The sequence below is a fragment of the Taeniopygia guttata genome, chromosome Z (assembly GCF_048771995.1).
Source record: "Taeniopygia guttata chromosome Z, bTaeGut7.mat, whole genome shotgun sequence".
In the NCBI taxonomy this organism is placed as follows: Eukaryota; Metazoa; Chordata; class Aves; order Passeriformes; family Estrildidae; genus Taeniopygia; species Taeniopygia guttata.
Window position 1 is genome coordinate 81,200,763 of NC_133063.1, and position 20,453 is coordinate 81,221,215.

Consider the following 20,453-nt stretch of genomic DNA (forward strand, 5'->3'; position numbering starts at 1 on the left):
TTTCCAGTCAGCTACATATCGAGACAAAAATCCATTTTGAATTGTGAGGGAATTACTGAGGGGGTTTTGGTGTATTTTCCTTTCTGAAGTTGTGCATATATTGCCAGCATTGCTGAATCACTCCCAGGCGACCTGAGGATAACCCCAAACCAGACTACTTTGCATTTCATAATCAAATTTTAGCCTTTCAGCTCACAGCATATTTGTTCATTTGTTTCATAACTTGGAAAGGACAGAGAGATACAGAAAAACTTTCATCTTAATAATCACTATATTCCTAAAATGGAAAAGCACTTGACTCGTGTGGAGTGCTGGGCCATAAGAACTGGGATACAATACTCTGACAATCTTAAAATCTTTGGAAAATAAAGTGGATTTAACAATTTGATTAATTAAATGATTAAAAGACACTGTGCCAACCACTTAATTGCTAGGGGAAGTCAGGGTATGAGATAGTCTTGTCATACTAGTCCAATTAGCACAATTGTACCAACCATGAATTATCTGTAGAGCATGGGAAAAAATGGAAGAGTGTGTTGGGGAAGAAGGAGGAAAGGATGAGCAGCGATCATTCTCTTTGTGCAGCGCAGCGTGTCTTGAGCACAGGGAGTAGCTGGAATTTAAAAATCAGCTGGAGGCAGAACGTGTGGGGGCTGAAGCGTGTTCCTGGGGCAGGCAGGGGTCAGACCCTGGTCTGCTGTGGCCCGTGCTGTGGTCCTGGAGGGAGGCAGGAGGAGAGCAGCACGGGGAGCGTGCGGAGGCTTCTGCGGCTGCCGAGCGAGGCTGCCTCCGTCTCCAGGGAGTCTGGAGGAGGGGTGTAAGTGTCACTTCTGGAAAAGAAGTCATTTTGTTGAAATATCACTGCAACTCGGCTCCAGGCTTCAACAGCAGCAGCGTTTTGTGTCCTCAAGTGGCTTTTGTTGTCAGCAGCGTGGTGGTTCCTGCTGGGGCTGACGGTGCTGCTGCGGCTCAGGAGGGTCCTGGGCTGGGACCCTCGCCCTGCACACCTGGCTGGGCAGCACAGGCTGGGAATGCACCTCAAATGAGTGCCTCAACCTCACAGAACACGGGCTGAAAGCATTGTGTGAAGTATCATTTCTGAATCTTCATTAAGAACTTCACTGGAACAGGCTGCCCAGGTGTCGGAATCTGTGGTATTGGTGATCCCAAGATTGTAGAAAGTCTCTGTCTGTCAGCCCCCTGCCAAAGCAGAAGCCATAATTGGTCTGTGCTGGTTTCAAGGTTGTTTATTCTGTTTATCTCTAACATGTTCTGCTGCCCTGCCGCAGCTCTGTCCTGCAGGGCAGCGTGTGGGGCTCTGCCCTCAGTGGGATGGTACAAACATTAAATACCACAAACTACCTGTGCTGGATTTACAATAACGTGCCAATATCTGTCACCTACGTTGGACAGTGTGTCCCCAGCCTGAACCAACAGAAAAATGCCAACACCACAGTGAAACATGGAGGGCATGAAGAAGGAGAAAAAGGACAAGACACACCCAATTCCTCCGTCTTGTCCCCTCTGAACTCCTAATCTAGAAATCTAAAATTTTACTTTTGCACCCGTGTCACACTTAATTATTATTCTTATCAAACACTCAAAGCTTGTAATTCATCCTGTAAGATTGAAAACTCTTTTCCATGGACAGAGATCACAGACAGTGTCTCTGGGGGCTCTGTCCAGGGGGGTTCCTGACCCCTGACAGGGTCCCAGACCTGCCAGGGCAGCCAGAGGGAAGCCCTGGATTCCCACACCCAGGGATGTGTGGAGGGGTTTAAGAGAAGCCTGGGTGTGCCATGGTTTAGCTGATGAGGAGGTGTTAGGGCATAGCTGGGACTTGATGGTCTCAAAGGTCTTTTCCAGCCTGGCTCATTCTGTGATTCTGTGATGCTCCAGCTGGGGAAAGCTGGGTATTCTGCTTTTCAGCACAGGTCTGTTTTGGGATAAAAAGATAACCCAGAAGAATAGGCAAAAATTCAAAATAATGTCATAGGTTTATTTCCATATCTGCAACACAAATTACTCTTGAACCTTTTTGTCAGTGAACAGTCCACTGATACCTATTCATAGTACTGATTTTATAAACTTCCGGCCAATAATGAAGGTTTCTTTTAAATAACTTTCCTTTCTAACCATAATTTTGAGAAAACCTTGTCTGGAAGTTATGTTCTAAATAATCCAAGAAGCAGCAGCTGAGAGACAGGATAGAAATGCTGTCTTTTAGCAGGAATTTGAAGTCCTTTTATTGACTGATAACAAAGCATTCCTTAAAATTAATTTATATTCCAACCCAGTGGCCAGTTTTTAGCACTGTAATGCAATTTTTCTATTTCAGCTGAGCAGGATGAAATCCCCAGACTGGGCACTGGGATACAGACTGTTATCCCACTTCAGGTATTTGCTGGAGTGAGGTGGGTTTGGGGCTAGAATTATTTCATGGGGAAGAAGGATGGGTGAAGTCTCAGAGGACACCTTCATTGCCATCATCATCATCAACAGATCTGCTCTTCTTTAACTGACCAGTTCTGCTGGTGCCACCCTTTTTGTGTTTCCAAGGAAAGGATTATATGTGATTTTCATCTGCATTGATGGCATCGTTATTTTTCTTATTCTTTACTACCCATAAATAAGAAATGAAATACCAGAGTCCAGATGATACCACAGGGAATTGGGATTGGAGGAAAACTGAGAACTTGTAAGGAATGACCTTCTGCAATTGCAGTTCTCAGAGTTGTACATACAGTCATGTGAATGCCTCCCTGTTACACAACAGAAATTAAGCAGTTTAGACAAATATATATCAGTGGAACTACGCCAGGGTTTAATTAGGTCTCATGATCCAGATCTTTCAAATTACCTGTCTCTTTCAGTGTGATGAATCCACCTTTTTTGGGCATGACCTTCCAATCTGTTGAGTAAACCGAGGCTGCTCAGTCTGGGGGTTTTGGCTTCTTAGTGCACAGCTATATGTTCAAAGGCTTTGTAAAAGGCACAGAGACTTATTTAAAGTATTGGGAGTTTTGGAATTTTATTATGTTGTTCAGAGTGATGAGTAGTTTTGTGTTCCATCTTGGAGAAAACAAGGAGGTTGCTTGTGGTTAATCAGTGTAGTTCCTTTAATACTTCTTTAATTTGTGATGGGTACGAAAAGGGAAAGTCTGTTATGGGAACCAGCTGATGTCTTAGAAAGATGTGGCAAGTTGCAAGTTGAAGTGTTTACAAAAGGAAATTTGGTGTTTTTTTATGGTACTGGCTGCAGTATGTCTTCTACTTTAAAGCTCTCAATGACCAGAAATTAAACATGTGGTAAATATGACTGGAAATAGTAATCATCCATCATTTGTCTTTCCAAAACAAAAAACAAAAAAACAAAAAAAAAAAAAACCCAAAAAACCAAACAACCTACAGCTACATTTAAATTCCTTACTTCCCATAATTTCCTAAGTTAATGTACCAGATATTTATCCCCTGTCCCCAGAAAAGAACAAAAAAAGAAGCAGCAATTGTTTAAGTTTTCTGCTTTTCCTTCTGACTGTGGTGCTCTCACCAGGATTTCAGACATGGTTGTGGTTTCCTGCATTGTCCTTCACATGCCATGCTCACTGTTGAATTTGTTTCATTAACCCAGTAGCAGTGCATATAAAAACATCTCGAGATGTTGATCCTTTCTGCTCTAGCTCAGCTGATTGTGTCTGTACCATCCATGCAGAATATCTTTGTCTGGAGAAGCCATGCTTTTGTATGAATATATGAAAATATTGTATTCCTAAATGATAAGAGTAGATTTAGGTCTGATGTGGAGGAGGGTGAGGTGATGAGGGAATTTGGTGTCTAACACTTTTATTTGTAGGGTCCAACTCCTCCCCTCCATCATCCAGTAAATTACATCATTTCCCATCAGTGAGACTTCTTAAAAACGGAACTTACCCTTGAGTGGACAAATTTAGTAACATGTGGTAAACTTTGGATAAAAATACAGACGTTTTAGTGGAAGTAAAATACCTGAAGTTGAATGTCTTGGTGAAGGAAGGAGCCAGGTGAGGATTTTTATAAAGTCAAGTAATTTCTTTGTAGCATTTTTTTGTTTCAAGTGAAATTGTTTGTAAGCGTCCCTCATCAGCCACTTCTTGGGATGGCCTCAAAAAATGAGCATTGCAGGTTTATCTCTGGATTTTTATACTTCAGATACTGTACTAGTAAAATAGCTAAATGATTTTTCTTTACATTTTATTTAGTTTGGGATTTCATTATTATAAAATCCATCCTAAACCATAGCTAGTTTATTAGTTACTATAATAATCTGGTTTTGCATTGCCAAGAGTAGTTTGGGTAGAGAAGGAATGACCATAATAACTTTCACTCAAGTATACAGTTTTAATTAATAATTGTAAATTAGTATAAATTCATTAGTATAAATTCATTATTTTAGCTACAAAAACAAATACAGATTTCCATTTTTAAGGAGGTAAGCTACTATACAAGGAGTTTATACCATCTAAATTTTCTGATTTCATCTTTTTGTGATAAGCAGGGAAAGCAATTTGCAAATATTTAAAATGTCAAACTAATGGAAGTATAAATGATGAACAACATGTAAGGCATGCAAAAGGAGGCCATGGTTTGCTATGGGACTGTGGAAAAAGAATGAATAATTCATCAGGATAGAATAAATAAGAATATTTCCATGCAGCAGTTGCAGGTTTGTTTATTGATCTACCTGGTAGAAGTTCTTAAAAGATTCATTATTTAGCACAAGCTAGAAAATGTAATACACCCAAAACACTGAAAATACTTTATTTCTGGCTTTGGGACTTCATTGCCCATCAGGGAAGAAAATACCAAACAAACATGAAAACAGAAGGAAAAAAAAAAAAAACAAAACAATAACAGTGCATTGCATAATGAAGGGTAGAAATGGAGGTTTCTGTAACACCTGGGAGTGTACCTGCAGAATTTGTAGGGTTATGGGATGGCACTGCAGCTGTCAGCAGCACTGCCCTGCTGCTGTGGCCACCAGAGCCTGAGTCCTCCCTCGCTCCTCTCACAGGGGCAGGGCAGGGGCTTTGCACAGCTGCTGTGCCCTGGGACAGCCATCGAGCCTCAGGCACTGAAAATCCACTAAATCCACTCAAAATCAAACCCAGCACGTCGTGATTCACCAGGAGCGGGGCTGGGTTCCTCTGGTGTCAGTGCAGGGGAGATGTACAAACGGGGAAACCCCCCCCTCTGTGAGACAATTATGAAAATGTTATTTTTAGGTCTATTTCTTACAAAGCCTTTTTAGGCCAGCAAATGGCTAACAGTTATAACTTTAATCCTTTTCTCTCTTCATTCCGGAGTAGTCATCATTTCCCCCTGCCACTCTATTTTTTAACTAAATTTGCTGTGTTTTTTTTAAAGAATAATTTTTAAAGTGGGAAAGAGCATGAGCTCTCAGCAGCAGGGTGCTGTATCCCTGTGGGAGCTCTTCATTCCGAGGGGCTGTTCCCTGCCCTGTGACACATCCCATGGCCCGGCCCAGGGCACTGGGGGATGATGGTGCTGTAATAAAGCCCAGCAGTGCCCCTTTAATGGGCTGCTCCTCCTTGGTCAGCCACTGCAGCTCAGGCTCTGTGGGGCATTTGGAGATGCTCAGGCTTTTAACATCATCGATTTTCTCCATCAGTAGTGCTGCTGTTGTCATCCTTCATCCAGAAAACCTGTACCTGTATTAGTGCATCCAACATGCTCCACTCAGACTGTGCCTGCCATGGGTTTATTGCACATTGATGCTTAAAGAGCTCATATTTCCTTAAAAAAAACTCCAAACAACAACAAACCCGACAGCTTTTTTTCCTGTTTTCCTTTGGATATGGAGATGATACAAAAATAATTATTTGATATGAGTGGCAGTAGCTGGCAGAGCACCACCTTTTTTGGCCACAGCTTCCCCAGCTGCTCTGGCTGCTTTGTGGTAGCCTCTCCCTGCATGATTTGTGGGTATAATTCCAAAGTGTTTGCTGCATCCAGCTCACCTGGCTGGCTTTCCTGTCAGCAGCAATTCTACAGTGTTTTAGCACTGATCCTTGCATAGATAATACCCTTTATTAGAGCATTTTTTCTTGAATCAAAGCCTTGCACTCGTTTTGAAAGCCAGCATCTTTTGCAGACTTTATATTTCAGTGGTACATTCCAGACTGTTCCAAAGAGCATTGAGCTTGGATGCTAAAAATGTTACTGCTAGTTGTTCAGAACTTTAATTCTAAAACACAGCTTAAGCCATGAAGAAATCGGTGGTGATTAACTGAATGTTTCTCTCTGCTTGGTTGAAAAAGGTCATTCCTCCTTTTGTGCCAGTTTTCAGGTATTTCCAGCATTATTCCTTCTTTCCTAGGTATTGTGCCAAACACCTGGAAATGCAATTTCCAGATCTGCATCTTTAGGGTATCGAGTGTGAGTGCACAATAAATAGGGTGATAATTTAATATATGTGTGTTTTGCAGGGCAGGCTTTGGCAGGTCATTAGTAACCTGCCAGTGGCTCTGGGAGCATTCTGTGTGCTCCAGTACTGTCACACAAGATTTTGAGCATTTATAGGTGATTCAGCCTCATGCTGTACAGAAACACATTGTAGGAAGGAAGAATGCTAGAAATTAAAAGTAATTGAGGCTCCAACACATGACAGCAGAAGCAGTTTGGCTTCTCTTTTCTGTGACAATCTCCTGCATGTAAATTGCCAGGAGCAATATTCTTTACTCGCTTATTCCAGCTGAAGGATTTGCAAAGGTAACTAATTTCATCCTCTGATTCACTTCTTAGAAATCCCGTTTTTCTTTTCCCTTCCAAAAACATAACCTGAATTCTTCTAATTTGTCATGGTGGTTATTTTTGGGGTTGGTAAAATCTTGAGCATTATCGGCAGAATCATGTGTATCCCTTCTTGTACTGTTTATAACAGAGCCCTGTTTTGAAGCTTGTTGTTGTTCTGGAAAAATATTACAGGCTGTTGAAATTATCTTTAAAGTGCTTAGAAATTGCTGATAAAATGCATAAATTAATTTCTTTATGCTCTGTGTATATCCTTGTGCATGTGCAAGACTGTTCATACACATAAGACAAGAAGTATGCAAGTTACATTCACATTGGTGCATGTAGAGACACTCAGATACAACATTTCCTAAATTCAGTCAGGCTTTGTCTGTTTGGCCTGTGCAATCTCTGGCACCCTTCCCCTCAACATGTATTTGTTATTTCAACAAATCATGGTACTTGTAGACAAAAGGCTAAACAATTGTAATTTACCTTCAGATGAAACAATGACATAATGACATATCCAGGGAATTACTTTCTGCACTTTGGTCAGGTTTGGGTTTTTTTTTTGGGGGGGGTTTAATGCCTACCATGCAATGACAAAGGTTTATTCTCCCTTTGTTCTTTTCAGAGTGCTGCAGCAGCTCCCAGCCCAGTGCTAGGAAACATTCCCCCAGGAGATGGCATGCCAGTAGGTCCAGTACCACCGGGGTTTTTTCAGGTATTCAGAAAAAAAATTATGATTACAGGAATTTTAGGATAGAAAATCCTCTGTAATACTGTTTGCAAGTCTGTAGAAAAGGTCCTGTTCTGAACTATGTCTCACTGTGTGGTGCTATATTTGAGAGTTTATTTTTAAACAGAAGTGGACAGGTGAGAAGGAAGGGACCTGACTGATGAGTATTTAATTTATGAAGCAGTACAGCACAGAACAAGAAATGGTGCCAGGTTTTAGCAGAGATCAAAAAATGCAATATTAAAATAATTTCTTATGGTAATATACATAACATTCCATGGAGATTGTAAAGTCAGAATGTTGTTGGATGTGTTCAGCTCTGTGCCAAAGCCGCGGGCCAGATTCCTGAGCTTCTGCAGGAATTCAGCCTGGGCAATGCAGAATGTCCCACTGAGCATTCCCTGCACCTCGAAGATCTCAACCCCAGTGCCTAAAAAAGTGAGAAAGGAATTTAGACCATGTGCTGCTTCTGTTCAGGTTTGTCCTACGTGAGCTGAACATCCTTGTAGCACTTTGGGCAGTAACAGTACAGATATGATGGTGGAAGAAATGACATTTTAGTGCAAGCCCAGCGTGGTATTTGTGACCTGACTCTGCACTGCTCCCAGGCTGGGCTTACATCCCCTCCTCACCAAAACTCACTTATTTTCCTCCACACTGGCAAACTGAGGCTTGATTTGTAATACATGAATGAAAAGACACTTGGAAGTGAAGTGGAAAATATCTGGCTGCTGCCAGTCACAAAATTCTCGGGAGCTGGCAGAACTCATTAATTAATTTATTTCTGCTTTTAGTGCTTTAAGCAGCTGGTTAGGTAGGCTCTTTTGCGCATAATTTTTGTCTTAATTTTTAGATTATATCAATATTTCACTTCTTTTTTTTTTTTTTTTGAACTTCAGCCTCCCACTTCAGTTGTGATGTCAGAGGAATTAACTTTTTTGTTATTGTCTGTGATGACTACTAAGATGGGGAAGGGTTACAGATAGGACAAGTGTGTGAAGCACAGAGGAGAGAGTAACTATTTTAACAGTTTTGCAGAAGGAGGATGTGGGAGTTTTGTTTTTAGAAGTGTGAATAGACTTCTAGCCACTCCAGATCTTTGAAGATGTAAGAAAGGCAATCTGATGGAAAGTTGAGTGCAGGTAAAATCTCATTGTATGCCAGTGTCTGACTTGAAGCCACAACATCATCCTGCTCTTTTTACGAGGCCTGAGAGTGAAAAGGAGCATTTTCCAAGACATTATTAATTCTTGCTGCAGCTGTGTGCTTAAGAATACATGTAAGTTTGGAAATCAGGAGTGGTAGTGGGTGCGTTGATGTGTTTGGGAGCAGTCCCAGCAAGGGGAGCTAAGCCAAAATCCAGAGGGTTGCATCCCAGTGGGAGGCTGAGGTGTGTGAGGCTGTGAGGGCAGACAGCTCTGTGCTGCCGTGGGTGTTGTCAGGCAGCTCTGGGTGCCAGGCTCTGAAACCGTAATCAGACCTCAGCCTCACCAAGGTCAGCGCGCCCCAGGACGAGGAAATGTGCTGGCAGACAGAGCCTCCACGTGTGAAACTTGAAAACGGAGGGGCATCATCTGCTGCTGTGAAACGCAGGTGAAATCACAGGCAAGAAAGGAGAACTCATGGTGAAAACCTCGTCCTTCCTTCATGGGTGCTGCTGTTCTGGTAGGCCTTTACATGGACAGGTTTCTCCATCCTCTCCTGCAATTCCTCTGATCCCAGAGTAGAACAAACCACAGAGAACGAGCTCATCTGTCTTGGTCTGAGAGCTGGCAACCCTCATTCTGTGGAGCTGAGACCTGCCCCTCACTCCCAGATTATGACAGCAAACAATTTGTTCTCCAGAGTCAGTGCACATGGGCAGAGCAGGAGAGAGGCTTTGCTCCACAAAAGCCTCGTAACATTTCAATTGGCTTAGCCTGAAATTTATCTGGAAGGTCACCCTGGAATGTTAAGCGTGCCTGTTGTTGCTTTCAGGAGTTGTTTGGGTTGGGCTGAGCTGAAGCTGCTGACAGCCAGCACCTGCCAGCTTTGCTTGCAGAGCTCAGGGGTCACAGATGATGTAAAGTAATTTCCTCCCTCTTGCACTCGTGTTTTGGGTGGGCACTGAGCACTCACAGGGATGTAAGCAAGGTGGGATCATTGCTGCTGCAGTGGGCTCTTACCAGAGCAGTGTCACAGTCCAGGGAGGGAAATGTGCTGGGAGTGAAGAAACAGCAATAGGCGTCACTTTTGGTTGGTCCTGCTGACCTCTACCATGATTTTTGAGACACTTATTTTTTTATAGAAGAAAAGGAATATATTTTATTTAAAAAAAATAATGCACTCTGCTAGTGTAGCACGTGGAGGTAGAGAAATACAGGAGAATTGTTGTTTCTCAGACAGGATGTGTTAAAACTCTGCTCTGTGTAAAATGAGATTTTCTCATGCAGGTAGACCATTAGCACTGATGTTCATTAGCAACCTGTGGCACTTCATGCCTGGACAACAGAGGTGGAGGTTCTGCAGCCAGCAGATGAATTAGTCTTGTATCCCTCTGTAGCTGTACTTTAATACTTTAGTTCAGGTGAGGGTGATGGTCACTGCAGTGCTGACTGTCCAGAACAGTGGCACAGTGCAGGGAGGGTGGTGGGGTTGTACGCAGCTATTGTCATCAAATAAATGAGGTTTGGGGGTTTTGTTTGTTTGTGGGGTTTTTTTTTCAATTTTAAGAGAAATTGTTTGCAGTGTCAAAAGTGAAATTTGAAAAGTCGGTGTTTATGTGAAGTTAGCATGTACCTCAGTTTCCTCCCTGGTGTATTTGTGTTTGAATGTAAGTTCATAGACACATACTTCTTGTCTTCATCTTCTCTCAGTTGGAGCAGTAGTGGTACTCTGGAAATAACTCTGTGAAACAGAAACTGAACCTGCTCTTGGTTCATTAGCAGAAGCAATTGAATGTGTGGAGCACAAGAGTTGTGCCATACAGGACTCTTCAACTCCAAATAGTATAACCCAAATAGCTGCTTTGGGCAGCAGAAGTCATGAAATCATACTAGATTGCATAGAGGTGAGATTAACTTATTTATACATGTCTGAAATGCCCAACCAAACCCATCCTGAGTCTGGAAATACCTCATCCTTTCCCAGCTGTCCCATCTACAACATCCTGGACATGGACCTAAGGTGTGAGGAAGGCACTTAGCTGCTGTGACAATAAAATTAAGTCATTTGGGACATTTTCTGAATCATTTTTGGACATTTTTAGTCCCACATAATTTATTAGTTTCTTCATGTGGCCAGTCATGGATGTCAGTGTGACCTGCTCTTTGTCCTTGGTTCTGGAGCCTTCTCTGACCCTGACATAGTAACTGAGCAACTCAAAGACTGAGTAATAATAAATAATAAATAATTACCTTTGGGTCTAATGTTAGTGGATGTATATAATGTCAACAGCCACAGCTTTATACAAGGCTCTTACAAACTCATTTACAGTGAGTTAAATCTTCCACTTGTGATCAAAGGTTCAGGGCATAGAATTCAGAGACCTTCAGGTTTCCACATCCAGTCTTGCAGGTGCAACTGCTGCTCTTCAGGTACTGAGGACCATTTCCATCCTGCTCTTCACTGATATTTTAAGGTAGCTAAACAGTTTTAGTGATGCTATATTTGTGGTTTTGCAGACCATTTGATCCTTGTGGACAGTATTGGTATTAGTAAGCAAATGAGCAGAGGCTAGAGGCAAGTTTGGGAGTGTGTGTTCATTGAGGTGTTTGAGGTTTCTAAATAGAATCTAAACTATTTCACAGGATTTTATTTGCCTTTTAGTTGAATTTCCAGTTTTAGCACTCCCAAATGCAAAGTTTAAAACAGGGCAGCATGGACTGGTTTGGAAGTTGCCTTAAAGCCACTCGTGTTCCAACCCAGCCATGGGCAGGGGCACCTACCACTGGTTCTCCAAGTTAGTGCCACCCAGCCCTGCCCAGAGCCTGCCCCTGGCTGCTGCTCCTGCACTGCAATAAATGTATGTTAGTTAAACCCTAGCTGTGTTCTGCCCCTCTGTTCTCTGGCTGTCCAAAGCTCTGGCTGTGTGAGGAGTGTGCGTGGCTTTAGAGGCACTCGCCTGGGAGACCCTGCTGGGCGTTGTGGGGGAGGCAGGTTGTTCTACAATTGACAGTTCATTTGTTTAATTTGGTAATTCTCTTAAAAGTCAAATTCTAACACTTGTCTGTACCTTTTCACACATAAGCGAAGTGCCCTTTCTTTTAAACACATTACTTTTTTCAGCACATTTGTTAAAATCTCTTCCAGTCCAACTTACCACTAAACATTATTTCCATGGTGCCTGTGTTTTCTAAAGGGCTTTTCAAGTGGTTGGCTTCGTTCACCAACTTCAGATCACCAGATAAACTTGGAATGGCATGGGAGAGAAGTGTCGACACCATGTTTGAAATACAAATGTTACATATTCCTCTTATATAAAGGGAAAAAAAAAAAAAACCAGCCCAAACCCAGCCCTGCAAAGTAATGTGAGCCTGTCTTGCCATCTAGTGGCTGCTGCTCGTGCTCGTTTTACTTCGATCCATATTTTTCTCAAGTATTATTTTTAGCTTTGTTTGCCATAGTAGAGCTGACCTAATGCTTCAGGAGAGCATTATTACAGTAAGGCACATGAGCAAAAAGGACTTTATTTTCCTGTCTAGCATTACTATTTGAGATATAAATATATATCTCAAGTAGTAAAGTTAGGCAGGAAAATTAATATAAATGTATATAAAAATATGTATACATATAAAACCCCTTTATATTATATATATGAATATATGACAAATATATATCTACCAGATGTAAATAAATATAAATCAAAGTTTAGCACTTAGTTCAAGTGAGAATCAGCAAAGACAGCAAATTAAAAAGTAGTAACATGCATCTCCTGCGTTTTGAAACAGAAATGGTGAACTACTTACACATGAAAAGAAAATGGATTTGTAAGCCACTGTGTAAGGCTGTAAAATATCTCTGTAATGTACTATTTTAGTTCATAGTTAATATTGACCGTATTTACAGTAAAGTCATGGCATGACACATTGTTAAAAAACAGAGTTTGTATTCCAGACCCAATAAATGCCAGCATTTGGTTAAAGCAGGTAAAGGAAGGAAGACAAGGAGGGAGGAATCCCCCCCTCACCTCTTTAAAACCATTTTGGAGTGAATTGTGCCCTGGGGGTTGTTACTTGTAGGGGAAGAAGGAATCCCCATTCCAGCTGTGGATGTCACAGCTGGAGCCAGAAGATGTGCTGTGGCTCAGCCTGGTCTTTGCAGAAGCAGCACCTCTATCTCTGTCAGTCTAAAAACTTGTTTCTTTTGAAACCCCTTGGAACTCTTTGATCTCCCCCCTTAACGCTCACAAAGCCTCCTGGTTTTCCAGAGTTTTCCATATTTTATTTGCCCCCTTCCAGCAGCCATACCTCATTACCTGTCCTGGGATCCATCACCCAGTGCTGATCCTCCTCCCCATTTTTGCAGCATTACCTTTCCTGTAAAACTGGGATAGTTATAAACTGTGACAGAAGGGCAGAATTATCTGGATTTGGCACATGCTCACAGCCAGCCTCAATTCCAGCGCAGCAAGTTGGGTGATTGCAGGGGAAGATTCTGAGCAGGGCAAATACAGGGAAGTGCCAGAAGCTTGAGAGCCATCCTGGGTTGTGAAAACATGGTGATGGGAGACTGAAACATCACCAGGGCTGCACATGCAGCCTGTGAGCAAAGATAGCAGCTTTGGTAGCCTGGAGAAACTTTGAAAATAAGATTTTTAAGGTGATCTTTTCCTCTCTGAATGTATATAGTTCATGTTGGTAGGAAGAACTTTATTGTATTTATGGACTCTCTTTGGTTTGTCAATGTACCCACCCCAGTAGAGCAGTCTAGGAATACTTAAATTCACAAAATTATTATTCTTTGCATATTTGGTATATGTGCATTTTTGTCCTCAGCAGTATCAGACTGCATTTTAAAATATTCCATTTTTAAAAATTATTTTGACTTGTAGCACCATGTGAGAGGGTATTGTCTTCTAGAAAGATCTATAAGTAGTTTGTGGTTTTCTTCTGTTTGGGTTCCATTCCCTAAATACCAGCAATAAAGTCAACTTCTAAAGACTAAAGTTAGCCAGGATCTGCTGGCCTCAATAATCCCACCCTGCAGTTGTGGCAATACTTTTACTGTTCATAACTCTGGGAATTAAATAAAATTAATTTAAAATTAATTCCTCAGCTTGAGGAATTAATCAGCTGTTCCAAAGAATCAGCCATGTATTCTAATCAGGTTTATCAATCTGGGGAAAATGTTTTCAGTCAGCTGTCTGGATGATGTCTTGAGTTGTAAAAATGCTGGGATTTTTATTTTGAGGGCTTTTAAGGTGATACATCTTAGATGTTTTGACTTGTCGTGCTTGAAATACTTTTTTCCCTTTTATTTGCATTTAATAAAATTAATATAAAAACTATTTACCTCATATAAGTAATACTTCTTGCAAAATTTGAATTTCTTGCAAAAATGGCTTTAAATGTCATGTGCAGAGCTTAGCAACTTTCTGTCCCAATTATGAAATCTTGAGCTTCAGATAATTATGTTCCCACAAAATGACACAGATGTAATAACAGTGCAATTCCTACAGCTCACCTGAAAGCAGACCTGGCTTTCAGCATCTCAGACAAATGTTCAGCTGGAGACAAAACATTTTGTTTGTGGCTTTTCTGGTTGTTTTTGTTTCTTTCTCTCTTTTAAGCACAGAATTGTTCCTTCATTTTTCCACACTAAACAAAGTGTGTGTTGCAGTGTCCTTCCATGCTCCTTGACCAGGGATAAAACATGAAATTTATTTTAAAAGCTGGTATTGCTGTAACTTGGAATTCTGGATGTGGAAGAAGCTCTTCAGTTTAGGGAAAAAAATTGATCTTATTCTGAATTAAATCAGATCTCTTACCGGCGCTATTTATAAGCTGTCAGACTCCTCTTACAAAACCATAATACAGGAATTATTTTTTAGGGATGTTTTTCTGAAGCACAGAGGAGAACTTACTTGTGGAAATGGGTTTTGTCATCAAGAAAGGCCAATATAGAGAGAAATCCTCTCTCACTGCTGAGAATAACACGTTTTTACATAAAATAACAAAGATAAAACCAGCTGGTTTGGTTTGCACTTGTAGACTGCAAGACGTGCAGTGTACAACCCAAATTTCATCTCTGAAACACTTCAGCAAAAAATCTTTTCAGGTTTAGGCCTGGTTAAAACTAAAATGTGTTGATGAACAGTGTCCTGAAACTTGGGTGATTGCTACTGCTGAGGGAGATGCCAAAAAAAAAATCACAGAGGAAACTAAAAACTAAAAGGCAATGAAATGAAAAATGAATTGCAGGATGACTTGGGTAAATTAAATTCACACGTATTTAATGGTTCTCAATGGTCCTCCTAGGAGGGCAAACCCCCTTTGGTTTGGGAATGGGAGATGTAGGTGTAAAACACGTCTAGAGCATTTCCTAAAACACTGGAGTCTTAAAGAGATATGTTAACATATTATTTACCCTTGTAGGAAAATGAAATAAAAATGGCCAGCAGTCTTAATTTTTATCATTTTGATACTCATGCTAATAATCATAACAGTAAGTGATGCCAAACCTTTTAGCAGAGTTTGAAAACCAAAAAGGTGAAGATGAATTGTATTTTACACGGAATGTATAACTTGACAACTGATTTTTAAGCATAGAGGAGAACAAATATTTTTAGTTTGTTTCACTTGTGGTCATTTAAAACTTTTAAATGGATAGATGGAAAGATCGGGTCATTTTCAGAATTACCGGAGGGAATGCGGCCTTGTCTCTTGCAGCTTGAACTGTTTTCCAGTACTTGCACCTCAAGTAGCAGCACAATTAATTTAAGATCACTTGTAGTGTGTACGGATAAGGTCTGTGGTTCCATTTTCAGTTGCTAGGATAAGTGGTGTTTATGTTTGTGCTGTAGGTGGCTGAGTTATAAAAATCAATTATTGCCATTTCAGTCCTTCTCCACACCAAGTGTGAAGCCGTGTCTCACCATGTGATTTTTAATTAGTGGTCAATATATTTACGGTCAATTAAGTCTCAACAGGAATTTAAATATTCAAACATTTAAATATTCTGGGCTGTGGATTACTGTAAATTTTACAAATTTATCTGAGACAAAATGTGATTGATAAATGTAAAGGTATAAGGCAAAGCAGGATAAAAATGTCAGTGCAAGAAATCTTTATCTGGAAGGAAGTAAATTACACTCCCAGCTTTTGGAAGGGAAGTAAGTTTAAGAGATTTATTGAAGTATGTAATGCTTAGTAGAACAGTACTCCCTGAATTCCTTATTTCACCACTATTAGGTGGAAGTGAAAACTGATCCGCATCATGTTTTAGAGTCTCCTGAACAATTAAAAAAGAGAGTAAGAACTGCGTGACTGGCAGAGAGACATCCCAGCCTCTGTGCCTTTATGGCATCAGCTTTCTGATGGATACTTTCTGTAAAATCACATTTTCTGGCACCAAAATGTGGGCAGTGAGGCCATTGTGCTTCAACACTGCTTTCTCAAACGCTTTTCCACTGAGAAACTTATTTTCTGTTGTGTTGGGAACTAAGACAAATAGGATTTTAGAAGATTTTGATGTTGCACCTCTCAGACCTGCATTAAACACACAGGTAATGAGATACCCTTTGCTGTCCCTATTCACAGATGGGTTATTCTTGAGCAGAGACAACAAAAAGTGCTACAACTTCTGGCACCATCATTCAAGTTCCTGAACTTGCCTTTCTTTAAAGTACTTTTAGCAGTTCAATATGAAATGTTGCTGTCAGAGCATTTACCATTTCACATCTTGATTTTATTTTGTGTCATCTTTATTATTCTAATATTCTAATACTTTCCTCCTTTTAGGTATTGGGGTTTGTTTTTTTTTCTTAACCTTCACTGTAAGTTGGTAGACGCAAATACTCTGTGATCACTACACGAAAAGTTTTTCTTTTCTGGCTTTTTTTTTCACCCAGTTTAGTAGAAGATTCTTCTTAATTTGCTCTCAGCTGCAGGATTGGCAGCCTTCAGGAAACTTTTTGTGATGCCAAATTAATGAATTTCATACCTGTGGGTAGGAATTACGATATATTGCTGCCAAGAGATGTTGGTGGACCATCTCAGCATTGGCTTAGATCTGGCTTGCTTTCCTGTTTCTTTGTTTTATTCATTTTTAGTGGGTTTTTTTCTGGGTTTTTTTTTTTCTGGGTTTTTTTTTTTTTTGGTTGGTTGGTTGGTTATATGGGTTTGGTTGGGATTTGTTTTGAGTTTGAGGGTTTTCCCCTTTGTTTTTGTGGTTGCTTGTTTGTTTTTATCTTTTTTTTTTTTTTTTAGTTTTAGTTTTGAGGGATTTTGGAGAAGGTTTGGTTTTGTTTGTGTAAGTTTTTTTTTTAAATTGGATTGGTCCTTTATGTGTCCTCTGGTTTGGTTGTTTTGTTTTGTTTTGTGTTGTTTGTTTCATTGCTTGGGTTTCGCTGGGGTTTTTTGTTTGGTTGGGAGTTTTTATTTGGGTTTTTGGAGGGTTTGTTCATTTTTTGAGAAAGTTGTTTGTCTTTTGGGAGTTTGGTTTTGTTTATTGCTATTGTTTGTTTGTTTGCTTGCTTGCTTTTGGGGTGTTTTCTTCTGCTTTTCCTAATACCTTATCATGTCTGCAAGTTCTTGAACTCCATTGGAGAAGTTGATTTTAGTCCCTCTTGTCTTCTTCCTACTCCACAGCTGAAATTGCCTGCTGCATTATTGAGTATTTTTCATGCTTAACTCCAAGACAAATAAAGAGTCAGTCTTCCTGAAAATTCCATGTGGGCATCCATTTAAGGTGCATTTAAAATGCTGAATTTTAGGCTGAGGCAGTAGGCAGAAATGTGCAAGTCTTCAGCATGCAAACATTTAATTTTCACCTTCAGAAACACGATCTGAGTAACCAGTTCAAGGCCTGTGGGCACTGGTTTTGGTTTAGTCCCAGTATTCTGAGCAGGGTAAGTCCAGGGGTGTTTGTGCTGCAGGAGGAGGAGAAGAAGTTCCAAGAAGTCAGGGAGAGAGGGATGCCTGCTGTAAGAAATGGAAGCCCAGAGTGGTTCCTCCCTAATGGACATTCCAGCAACTCCTAATTAAAGAGTAGGAAATTGAATAAAACCAGTTCAGAGACTAAATGCCGGGTGTTCTGGAAATGACAAGGGAAGTGGTGAATAAGCACCTGGCACAAAGTTTCTGCTGCTTGAGTTTGTCTTTCAGAATCCTGTGCTCAATAATGTGTGTGGGGACTTCAAAACTACTCCCGCTGCCATGAAAAGCTGAGAGTATTCAATAAATTTTCATTAAAATGTTGGACTGAATTTCTTTGTTATCTTGAAACCTCTTAGTAGAACCTTTCTGTGGACAAACAATATATACAATACACAATATCATATATACAATATATTGGTAGTGGAGAGGGAGAAGTTCAGTCACTGACACAAAAATTAGAATATTTGAGTTTGTAATGGTAACATTTTTGTGGTATGCCAAACCATAACAACTACTTGAAATCTGCTTATCACTGATTGCAGCTCCACCTGTGTGTAAGAGGAATACAGACACATGAATATTTACAGTATATAATCCTTGGAAGCTTGGAAGGAGTAGTTTTTTATTACTATTTTTTTTTATTGCTGTTGCATATCAGTCGGTTCTGCTCTTTAAACATGGCTGAATTCAGAGACAGTTCAGGTTTCCCTTTTTTTGAGCTGCACAGCTGTAAATAAAGTTGAGTTTAATTTGCTGGAGGAGACAAGTCAAACCCAGAGTTCTCACTGGAGTGGCTGCACTGGGTTGACCTCTGTGGAAGTAGTTGAAATTCTAATTTCCTGACACTTCTACTGTTTCACAAGGGCCTCGTTGCATGCACAGCTCTTTCTCTTTCTTATCAGAGCTTCTCACCAGCAGAGAATGCACAAAGGAGCCTCCCTCTTCTACAGCACATCATTTCAAGTATCTTTTTATTAATCTATTCACAATTGTTATTGAACTTTCTTCTCCAGTTTGTAAACCCTCTGTACTTTAAATTGCTTTCTAGCACTACTTTGAGTGCATGTTTATGTAGGTTACATTAGTTCACCTTTCATCTGATTCCAGGATGTGAAAGGTTTCATTAATTTATTGATGTGAGATCATAGGAAAAATTCCAGTAGTAATTATTGGTAAAATAATTGCAGTTTCTCTGCTAGCAATTGCTAGTCTAAATCAGTATTTTTGTCCCTGTGCTCAGACACAGCATACTTTTATCTCTTAGGTTTTTTTCTGGAGCTGTAGGTACTTCTGCTTGCCAAAGCCATCCTCTTCATCTTCTGTTTAGTCAAATATTTATGCCTTTTTCCTTAGATTTGCCACTCATCTCTTTAGATTTCTAGGCTATTGCCACACTTTGGGGTGGAATGAGCTGAGAAGTTAAATGTTCTTGCTGCCAGTGCCACTTGATTACCTGGGGGCCTGACCCTGTTTGTGGGCTGTGAGGCAGCTCAGGGGTAGCCAAGAGCCACCAGAAACTCACAAGGTGTGGGTGGTGTGGCAGATTTGGGTATAAATTGAGCTCAATTTATGCCCAAATCGGTATAAATGTAATCGAGAGATAGATCCAGTGTGTGAGCAGGGAGGATGGCAGGAGTGCAGCACTGAATTGACATGGTGACTGAAACCAGCAAAATTCTAAATATTTGCATCATGAACTAGGAATCTGTGCCCCCAAAGGTTAAATTTTGTGTTGCTTTTCACTGTACTATGAAGAAATGAATTTAAAATATTTGTGAATTATTTTGATCTTCCTTACCTCTGAACTCTCCCAAGAACATTTTTGTATTGCTATTCCAAGGTTCCATCTTTCCCCCTTCTCCAGTGGAAAGTAGAGATGTCTAATTATGGTTTATTCTTCACAATTAATGCTTTAAATTTTTGATATTCTGCACTTAAAAAGTTCTGAAACAAACTTTTAAATAATTTATCCTGATAGGTTGGTTAGCTGAGAATTTCTGAATTTATGTGATACTGCTAAACATTGTGGAGCAATGTCCGGAGCTCTCCGTAGGAGTGTTCAGGCTGGAGGGGTGTGTTCAGGGTGGTCTTTACAGGATGAGGGGGTAATTCAGCAGTGTTTCTTTTTCTCCCTGCAGCCTTTCATGTCCCCCCGGTACCCTGGAGGCCCAAGGCCACCTCTCAGAATACCCAACCAGGTAAGGCTGAGGGTTCTGTCCCTGTGGTACTCAGTTCTGTGTCAAATGCTTCACTCCCTGCCCGTCTCTGCTGGACACACAAATTATATTTATTCCACCATAAATACGGGGATTATTGATGAGAAACAAATTGATGAGGTCTCATGAAGTGCTCTGTGGCTCCTCCAGACACTGTGAGGACTTTCTAAAACGCTGAATTTCCAGTTTTCTCTCGTCTCCTTCTAAGGATGAGCTGCTGTTCGTCAGCAGGGACCTTTTTTGGCCCATCTGTGAGAAGAGGGTTCTGGAAGTAGAGAACATTTGTATTTTCAAGTTCTCCATAGTGCAGATAGAGGAGGAGAAAGAGTGTCAGCAGATGAAAAGTTAAAGACAAGCAGACAGAAAACCATCAGTGGAGCTCTGAGATGGAAACTAGGTCATTTGCAATATTCGAAAAGGTAGAAAGGATAAATGGAACAGGTAGTTTGGTTCAACTTTGGTTTCCAGGACTGCCTTTCGATTGTCACACTATACCTCAGCCTCATTTCTGGCCATTTTTTATATTTGTGTAACACAGTTTCCACAAATTTGTCATTACTTTTGACACACTATCACCAGAAGTTATCAAATCTACGTTTCAGTGAGTTGAATTTATCAGGTGGCAAGATTTCT

General features: G+C 40.5%; 1 protein-coding gene across 4 annotated transcripts in view; it reads left to right on the top strand.

The window, feature by feature from the left end:
• SSBP2 (single stranded DNA binding protein 2) overlaps window positions 1-20,453 on the top strand; it is a 136,865-nt gene that overhangs the window by 85,246 nt on the left and 31,166 nt on the right. For 2 of the 4 annotated variants that reach the window (XM_030258308.4, XM_030258309.4), the window contains exons 5-6: window positions 7,424-7,513; window positions 19,743-19,802. In XM_030258308.4, the coding sequence (XP_030114168.1) occupies window positions 7,424-7,513; window positions 19,743-19,802 (150 nt within the window). The remainder of the gene's footprint in view (window positions 1-7,423; window positions 7,514-19,742; window positions 19,803-20,453) is intronic. The other 2 variants (XM_030258310.4, XM_030258311.4) reach the window with 1 other exon arrangement.